The 9,117-nt window shown below is 62.3% G+C and overlaps 1 protein-coding gene across 1 annotated transcript; it reads left to right on the top strand.

The window, feature by feature from the left end:
* Positions 1-1,347: 1,347 nt before the first annotated feature.
* EMIHUDRAFT_99672 (hypothetical protein) lies at positions 1,348-3,573 on the top strand (the record flags this gene model as incomplete). The annotated part of the gene is made up of 2 exons (XM_005781603.1): positions 1,348-2,635; positions 2,936-3,573. 2 exons carry the CDS (start codon positions 1,348-1,350, stop codon positions 3,571-3,573), a joined length of 1,926 nt encoding a protein of 641 aa, XP_005781660.1.
* Positions 3,574-9,117: the final 5,544 nt, after the last annotated feature.

Below are 9,117 nucleotides of genomic sequence, written 5' to 3'. Positions count from 1 at the left end.
GGCTCATCTGATGAATATGAATCACTGGGTTCATTTGTTCGTATGTAATCAGACTCCCCGAGAAGTGTTCCTTAATTCACAGCGGCTGTACTGCCCGAGCAGGCCGCCCGTCCGACGAGGCGCGGCGCGCAGACTGGCAGCGCGATCAGAAGCGGCTGCGCGTGCTCGCAATCGACGAGGGCCCCCGCCCATGCAAGCGAGGCGGCACGCGGGGGCTTCGATCACCGCGCGTGGTCTCGCGGTAGGGAACGGCGTCTACTCCGGCAGCAGCGCACGGGTGGTGCAGGTGCAGATCCTCCACCCGCGCGAGCCCAACGTGGAGCCACGCAGCCTCTCCGCCACGGACCAGTACCTGTACATGGCCGACTTCAAGGGGAACACGATCCACGTCTTCTCCATCTTTGGGATGCGCTAGCGGCAGGGAGGCAGGGAAAGAGCCCCCGCCGGAGGGGGGGGGGGGGGGCTCTGCCGCTCTGCTCGGTGGCAGCAGAAAGGGGCTTGTGAGTGCTGTGAGTTGGAGCGGGGCCTGCGGGCGGCACACAACCACAGCGTGTGGCACACCGGCCAGCATGCCAGACTGCTACGTGCAGTTCGCCCGTGTGCGGAGATAGTGACTGTGGCGGAGGCGCTCAATGTGCGTGAGCGAGGAGCCGGAGGAATCGTGTGCTGATCGGGAGTAGGCGGGGGACGTGTCGCGACGTGTCGTCGTGTAAGCGCAGCCCGGTGAGCGCGTGAGCGGTGTGTTCCCTGACACCGAGACGGGCGCGCGCTCCGGTGAGCCCATTGAAGATGTGATTGTGAGTCTGAAAGTAAGAAACGACCTGAGTATTACTGAGACTGTACGTTAAGAGTATGCGGGGACCTGAGACCTGCGCGTTCCTGCGACTGCACGGGTCTGAGAAAAGACCTGCACCGGCTGCCTACCGCTACCCCGCTCCCCGGATACATATGTTCATACCCCGACTCAAGGCCCTGTCCCCTGAGCACTGAGCACTTGAGCACACTTGAGCACTGGATTCCACTGGACAGGGTCGATTCTCCGCATGGTACGGGAACCCCTCGATCGTCTTGCCCTCCCTCGCTGGTGTGTTCATGGGGGGGGGGGGGGGTTCAAAAGCCGTAAAAACACACGGTAGTCGGTACAGGATCTCGAGCACTGAGCACAGGGAAAGACTTAGGGAAAGGGTCCATTCCGCATGGTACGGGACCCCTCTTTTTCAACCCGTCATCGAGTTCGTTCGTCAGTCGCTCAAAGCGCTCGAGGCGACGTTAACGCAGCTTTTCTTCTCTCTCTCCCGCCACACGCCCGACCTGCACGACTTTCGAGAGGCGTTTGGCCTTCGCGAGATGGCGCTCGACGCCAACGCTGTTGGCGACTCGATGGTGGAGTTGGATCGCTTCGCGCGGCTCAACATTCTGGCGCTCCGAAAGATCTGCAAAAAGGTGGATAAGGTCAGTAGCAACGGTGACTCTGCAAAGACCTGGCTTGAGGAGCGACTGGAGAAGGAGGGGTTTTCGTCGCCGCCGGCCTTGGATGCGCTCCTCTCCCTCCTTTCGGATGTACACTCCCTCCTGCGCCAGCGGCGAGACGAAGAATCGAATGGAGGAAAGCCGAGGGCGGACGCAGCGGGGCCGTGGCGGCCGCCGACAGAGTTTGAGAGAAGCACCGACAAGTACTGGGTCAAGCCCGAGGACGTGCCTGCTGTCATGGTGAAAATCCTCCGGCAGATCCCCGTCTTGATTATGCACAGGCCGCCTGCGGGCGCCACTCGAGAGAGCACTGCGAGTCTCCTGCTCCAAACTCAAGCTAAGGAGGCGCAAGGTGGAGCTAACGAGCCGGGCGACGCGATACACGGCACAGTCTCGTCGCTCTACCTCGACTCGCCCGAACTCTCCCTGTACCACGAGCGCATCGTTCGTGGCGAAGGGGCGCGACTCTACCGCCTCCGGTGGTATGGCCTGTCCGCTGGAGAGGAGGACGTAGTTTTTGTCGAGCGGAAGACGCATCGCGGGCAGCGGTGGACTGGGAGCCAGAGCTCCAAGGAGCGCTTCCCGCTGGAAGCCCTGGCCGTGGGTGCGCTGCTGCGCGGCGCATGCGACATCGACGAGCAGGTGGCACGCATGGTTGCTCGTGGCCGACTGCGCGAGGAGCAGGCGCGCGCAACAAGGGAGCTTGGTGCCGACATCCAGGCGGAGGTTGTTCGGCTTCGCCTGCAGCCCACTGTGCGCACCGTTTACCGCCGCTGCGCCTTTCAGCGCGCTGACTCGAACGCGGTTCGCGTGACGATCGATTCCGGCCTCTCCTTGGTGCGGGAGAGATCCGCCGGCGAAGATGGCGGTTGGTGCTATCCTCTCGATGCGTTGCTTGGCTGCGGCGACGTGATCCACTTTCCCTTCACCGTCCTCGAGGTGAAGCTGCAGTGTGAGACACCGCAGTGGGTGGAGGCGCTCCTGGCAACGGGCCTACTCACCCCGGCAAACAAGTTTTCAAAGTACCTGACCGGCTGCGCGTCGTTCTTCCCCCGCAAGGTGAGGGTGCGGCCCTCGTGGCTGGATGAGCCAACTCTCGTTGCGGCACTCGGGCTCAAGGCGTGCTGCAGCGCAAGCGGCGACTCGCTCGAAGGCGCAGTGACAGGTGCGCCGTTGGGCAGTGGTGCTCGAGTCGATCCGCGCATTGACAGCCTCGCACCTCGAGTCGAGCAACACGATGTGTCGCCACATCCAATGTACGCCGGGAGCGAGCCGCGTCGCATGCTGTTGTGCCGATGGGCGTGCCGCAAGCGAGCTCCCGAGCCGCTGGACAGGGCCGAGCTTGGCTATAGCGCAGCCGAGGGCAAGAATTCCGGTTCTGGTGCGACACGAACCGCATGGCTCCCGAGGTGGAGCTCGCGGTCTGCTTCGGACAATCGAAGCGCCACCCCCACCGCTCCACTAGCTCGCCCGGTCGACCCGAAGACGATCTTTGCTCTCGAACGTACCTTCATCCAGTGGATTTCTGTCGGTGTCCTCCTGTTTTCGATTGGGCTCGCCCTTATGGACACCGGGGCGGGAGGACGCACCAAATCGGTCGGGTATGCGGTGCTCGCTTCGGCTTCCGCTCTTGTCATTTATGCGCTCTTGAACTTCTACCGAAGAGCTTCGAAGCTGGCCCGTAGGGACACCTCGGGATACGTCGACGAGTTTGGGCCCGCGATTCTTGTGGCAATGCTGATCGCCGCGTCCGTTACTTACATGTGCGTTGAGCACGTTTCGAGCAACGGAACCAGCGGCTCGGACGACGACCTGGACACCCTGTCCGACTTGCTGAATACGACCGCCTTGCGCGAGGCTGCGACGAAGCTGGAGGACGCGAAGCTCTCGCTCGAGGGCCTCAAGGACGTCCTTCCTGACACCCTGCTGATCAACAGTCTACTGGTGGCGGCCGATATCCAGGCTCCGGGCGATCGGTTGGCTATCATCAACGCTCTGATGAAGAGCAGGAACGCGCGTAGCAATGCGCATAGCTGGCTGGAGAGTAGAGCAGTGTTAGGGTATAGCTCGGCTAGCGCCGGTGCTAATAGCCGCGCTGCTTAAAACAATCACATTGTTTTGCCTCAGGCCCCCCTCCCATACTACGTTACTCTCTACTAGTATAACACGCGCGGCGGCGCGCGCTCCGTAGCTACAGCCTACACATATCGCGGGGAGACGGGCACGGGGTGAGAGTGGGACTGCGCCTCGGCCTCCTGCTCCTCTGTCGTCTCTCGCGCGCCCCCCGGCCCCGGCGCCCGCTGTGGGTATCGTCGCGGGTTCGGCCGCGCCGCGCGCAGGCTACGGAGTACGGTAACTGGTTACCGTGTACTACGAGGGTTGGTCGAGACACATCTAGCATATTCACTTCACACCCGCAGCTGCGATTGCGAACATGTCCCAGGGCGTCCCCAGCCATGCATCCCAAATGCGCCTATTCATTATTATCGCTCGTGCTCGACGCCCTCCTCAACGCAAAGTCGGCAATCGCCGCATCCACATCCTCCTTTTCCGCCTTTCGGTACTTCTTGAGCGCATTCTTGAGCGGCGTCTTGCCACAGTTCTCGTACAGCTCCTCGAGCTCCACCCAGCGCGTGTCGATGAATCCAGCGTCATTGCTGTCCTCTTTGAAGGTGCCTCGCGTAAGGTAGCACACGGCCTTGTCGGCAGCAGCCAGCCTGTTGCGCCGCTTCTTTGCGATGAGTTGCTCGGGCTCGCAGATGGACCCAATGGGCGACGCGGCCAGCAACATCGGCCGCCTCGGGCACTGCGGCCGCCATAACAGCCTCCTCGCCGCCCTGGCCAAGGTCATGCGGAGCGTGTGGGGCATGCTCGTCGAGGTGGAGCCGCGGGACCACCTCGGCTACTCGGCCTCTCGCCACCGAGCTTTACCACCGTCTGCTTACCGACCCGCAAATCGCGGGAGGTGCGAATGGCGCCCAGCGAGATGCGCTGCTGCGTGAGCGAGCGTGCCGCGGCTGGCTCCTTGAAAATTGGCTAGCGATTGAAGAGATCGAACGGAGCCGCAAAGCCTGCAGGCAATACCTCGCTGAGCGCGGTATGGCCCTGCGACCGCGCACCCCCCAGGGCCAGGGCTCTCTAGCCCGCAATCCGATACCAATCGTCTGGCCAACTGGGTGCGCTTCTTAGCTCCCCGGTCTCCTGGGCGTGAGGTTGATGACTGCACTCCAAGTGCTCCAAGTGGGCTGTCGACGAGTGAAAGCAATCTATGAAGAGTTTAGATACCTGGAGTTTGGCGCGCGCTCGATTTCGCATTGTCTGAAAGGGGTTAACTCTGAGCGTACTTCGGCGTACAGTCGTGAGAAGGTTTCGTCGTGTGGGGAAGAGCTTGCCCCCGCGATCTGCTTGTCCGGGCACACGCGCCTTCGAAATTGGTAGTACCTTCATGTATTGTAAATCCGTCAGGATTCTCGAGTCTCAGCGGTTCGCAAAGAAAAGAAAGAATTTTACAACACCTTTCGAGATCGAGTGCCTCTGGGGGGAGGCGGGGGCCCCCGGAGGCACCGTGCGCCGCGCAGCAGTGCGGAAACGGGGCTCCGGCTCCGTTAGTCTCCGAGGCTTGACACGATCCGACCCTGCGACCCTGACGCTGCTGCTCTAGCTATCAGACATGCGCTGCTGACTGCTGCCACAATGTGCGACCGGTGCTGACCCACTTGGCGGCCTTCCCGGTCAGTGGTGAGGCGCAGTTCAGAGCTGTCGATGGCGCGATGCCGCACTGGTCCCACATCGGTGACACGAGACCACCACGTTTGCCGGTCCAAGAGAGAGGCACCGGCGCTGTCCTGAGAAGGTGCGTGGTCCCTCTTGACTGCCCATGCGCGCGAGGCTGTGTAGGCATAGCCTCGAGAGTGCCAGCAGCCAATCCGAGGTGACGCGCATTGCGCCAGAAGCGTGCACGCAGCTGGAAGGACACCTTCCTACTGGCCGTACGATCAGGTCGTCACTGAATGCCGAAGACTAAGGCCGCGAGCTATGCGGGCGGTCAGTTGAGCAGCATGGCACGGTCAGCAGCGCCGAAAGGATGTCGCAAGGCGTGATAGCATGGCCGCAAGACGCCGAATTCCCATGAAAAACAAGTAAAAAATCGCGCGAAAAAAATGCCAAAAAAATCGGCGCCTGCGGCGGGCTGGGGAACCCCATCTCCCCCCCGCATGGGTACCCCCTAGGGCCCTCGCCTCCCCCCAGAGTCGAGTGCACGCGCACCTCCCCCACCCGCCCCAGGGCTATAGGGCTCTCTTGCCCGCAACGGCAGTGACCGGTGTGTTACACTTAAACAGTGACACTGCCAGTGTGTGTGTCCACAGAGCACAGTCATGTCACTCACAGCCCCCGTCTCACTGTCTCGGGTCCTGTTTTTGCACTACGTTTTTGGCAAGTCGATCGACATCCCCTCAGCCGCGCTTGGAGCCGACAAATGACGCGCGCGCAGGCTGGTTACGCTGATTGCCGTCTCCCCGCTGCTTCTTGTGGCTCCGGTCCTTGCCTCGCGTCACGGAGGCGTCATCAAAGGCGAAGTTGGGGTTGCAAGCCGACCAAGGGTCGGCGGCGAGCATCGCGTGAGCGCCGTACCGGACGCGGCGGCCGCGCTCGTCGTCATTCTCGTAGCACATTGAGCCGCGGACCCGCACCTGCCCCGGAAGCCGCCCAAAGTTGAACTCGGACGCATACCGTTGGTCCTCTGCGGCACGCGTGCTGCCAGAGCCAGCCGCCAGCCAGCTCCCGCCGCTCCTGGCGCCGGTCTTGCGCGGACCAAAGGGCTGGTTCACCGCCTCGAGCTCCGCGGGGGGCGGCTTGAAGCCCGCCGATGCGTCAAAGTCGGGCGCGTCAACGCGCAAAAAGTCAGGTCCCGACTCGCCAAGAGCGTCAGAGACGGAGAGGAGTTGGCTGGAAGCCTCCGGTGCTGGCGCGACGGCGGCCGCTTCGCTGCCCTCCGCCGCGCCGCTCTTGTCCCTGCCGTTGCTACCTGGGTGTGGCGCGGGCGCGGCGGCCGCCGCGCCCCCAGCGGAAGCGGCGGGCAAACCCGGTTCCGCGCTGTCTGCCTCGTCGTCGTCCGATTCCGAGCCAGGGCCGGCCGCGAGCCCGAGCAGCGGCAGGACGATAGGCGCGGATGTCAGCTGAGTGGACTCCTCCTCGTCGCTCTCCTCGTCGCTCGACGCCATGTGACTGCGGCGTGCGCGGCCGCGGGGCAGGCAGCACCGGGAAGAACCGGCGGGTGTCGCCACACCCTTGGGGGGCCCGAGGAGAGCCAAGCCTGCTATTCACATAAACGCACAACTCCGGACCCAAGACGCACAAGCACAGACCTGCTATTCACAGCCTTGCTATGAGAAGAAAATACGTCCGAGCTATGCGCTGGTCTATGAGAGGTTGAGGTGCGAGCCCTGGAGGCCCTGGGATGGGGGGAGATTCACATCACAAGCCCTCGCCGGGGGCTCGAGCATGCGCAGCGAAAAGGACCCCGGTGTGAAAAAAGTGAGGCGTGGTCTCTACTCGCCAGCCCTTGACGGCGGGGCGCAGCGGGGTAAAAGAATTCTCGAACAGCCCCTCTCACAGCAGACAAGAGTCGTGATTTCTTGTTGGTTTTCAAAAATCTCTCTCTCAGAAGACTGGCACGGACTAGCACCACAAAGGGCCACAAGAAGAAGAGTTCGTGACATCCTGATCCCTCCTCCCACGGCTTAGCTTGTGTGGTGGCGGCGTGCCGTCCTCCCATCCCTCCCTTGGGCTGTCGTTTTCTGTCTTCTTTCTTCCACGGCTTAGCTCCGCGATCGCCGTGTGAAGAAAACGCTGCTTCTGGCCTTCTGCAGCCCTAGCCAAATGGGGCAGGGGCGGCTCAGGATCACACGACAGACACCCACCCTCTCAGCACTCAGGAGATCACAGAGGGGTGTCTGTTTTGTTGGGTGGGAGAGGTGTCTGTGATCCTGAGAGAGGCTTATCTGCCGGAGGGGGGGTCCGGTCCACCTCGGGGGCAGACCACCGACCGGCGGGGGGGTCCCCACGAACTAGGGGGGGGCGAGGGTGGGTACAAAATGATGCTGGCATCACACGTCCCCCTAGGCTCCCCCTGCTGCTTGCAACCTCCATTGGTTCCCCGACGGCACACTCGCCGCCGTAGAAAGAAGAATTTCACAAAAGTCGCTAGGGCACGGGTCTGGCGCGCATTGGGAAAATAAATAAATAAATAAATAAAACGGTCAAACTGAGTTTTTTTTTCAGCGCTTTTTTTTTAGAGCGCCTTCGTTGATAGTGGGTTCGGGGGGTGTTGACCCTTGGGAAAGGTTGGTTTCTTTTGTCGGCTTGGTTGACTGCCGCGCCAGCCTGCTGGAGCAGCCGGGCGCACTCGAGGTAGCCTTCCAGGCTATCGATGAACAGCGCGGAGGCGCCGCCGTCCGCCGTCAGCCGCCCCGACGCCAATCAGCGAATGCAGTTGTAATGCAGTTGTAATGCAGGCGATGCATGCGAATGCAAAAAATGCAATGCATGGGCAAGAACCACACTTATGCCTGATATCCGGTCGGTGCGGGACCGAATCGAGAGGGACCGGGTGAGGGGGGAGGCGGCGCGGCTACTGCGCAGCCTACGGCCTGGTGCGGAGCGGGGGGAGGGAGAGGCGGAGCCGTCGGCGAATCCGGGCCCTGCCCCCCCCCCTCTTCCAGGGGAGACGAGAGCTAGCCCCCCCCCCACGAGCGGGGTGGACGGCCGACGCGTGGAATAAGAAGATTTCGGTCAACTACGAAGAACTTTTTACGTAAAGGGAAAGAGGAAAGCATCAACAATCTCCAAAAACAGGCAACCCCAGGGCAGGGAGGGGAGGACGGCACGCCGCCACCCCACATAGATTTTTAAGGAGAGGAGCGTACCAGGTCACAGGGGGCACATAAAAAACAGCGACCCTCGATCGCAATTTCTTCTCTTTGGACAGTGGATCCACAGTGGGGGGAGAGAGAGAGAGGGAGGGAGAAGGGGGGGGGGGGGAGACTAAGGAGAGAGAGACGAGAGAGAGAGCTAAGGAGAGCGAGACGAGAGAGAGCGAGAGAGCGAGAGAGAGAGGGGGGAGAGAGAAAGAGAGAACGAGACGAGACGAGACCCCCCACCCCCCCCCCCGCGGGGGTTTTTTTCTCCCCCCCCCCCGGGCGGAATTCCGGGGGGGGTCAAGCCTTTACACGGGCGCCACCGCTTCCGCCGCCGGTGCCACCGGGGGGCCTCGCCCACTCGGCCTGGCCCTTGGTGGGGAGGGGTCTTATCGGGTCACCATGCGTTTCCCGTCTCACCGGGCGAATGAACTCCTCAGATGCGGCTGTGCCCGCGATGGCGGGTGTGTTCCGGTGGCGCGCCTTGTTGAGTCTCAGGGCGGTGGCCCCCCCCGTGAGGAAATTGTTTCATTTGCCAGCCGGGGCCGCTCCGCTCCCCGTGGACTTGAATCAAGGCACAAGGCCCCCCTTGCACAATGCGGGTGGTTTAAAAGCCGCGAAACCATTAGGTTGGACAGGGTCCTCGGGTGTTTGCTGGGGATAGTAAACCACCCATGTCTCCCCGCCCGGGGGGTCCTTGTAACCGGGGTGTTCTCCCCACCCGCCTTCC

Source organism: Emiliania huxleyi (genome assembly GCF_000372725.1).
Source record: "Emiliania huxleyi CCMP1516 chromosome Unknown EMIHUscaffold_20, whole genome shotgun sequence".
In the NCBI taxonomy this organism is placed as follows: Eukaryota; Haptophyta; order Isochrysidales; family Noelaerhabdaceae; genus Emiliania; species Emiliania huxleyi.
Note: the sequence above shows the minus strand (reverse complement) of the source record. Positions and strands in the feature narration are given on the sequence as shown.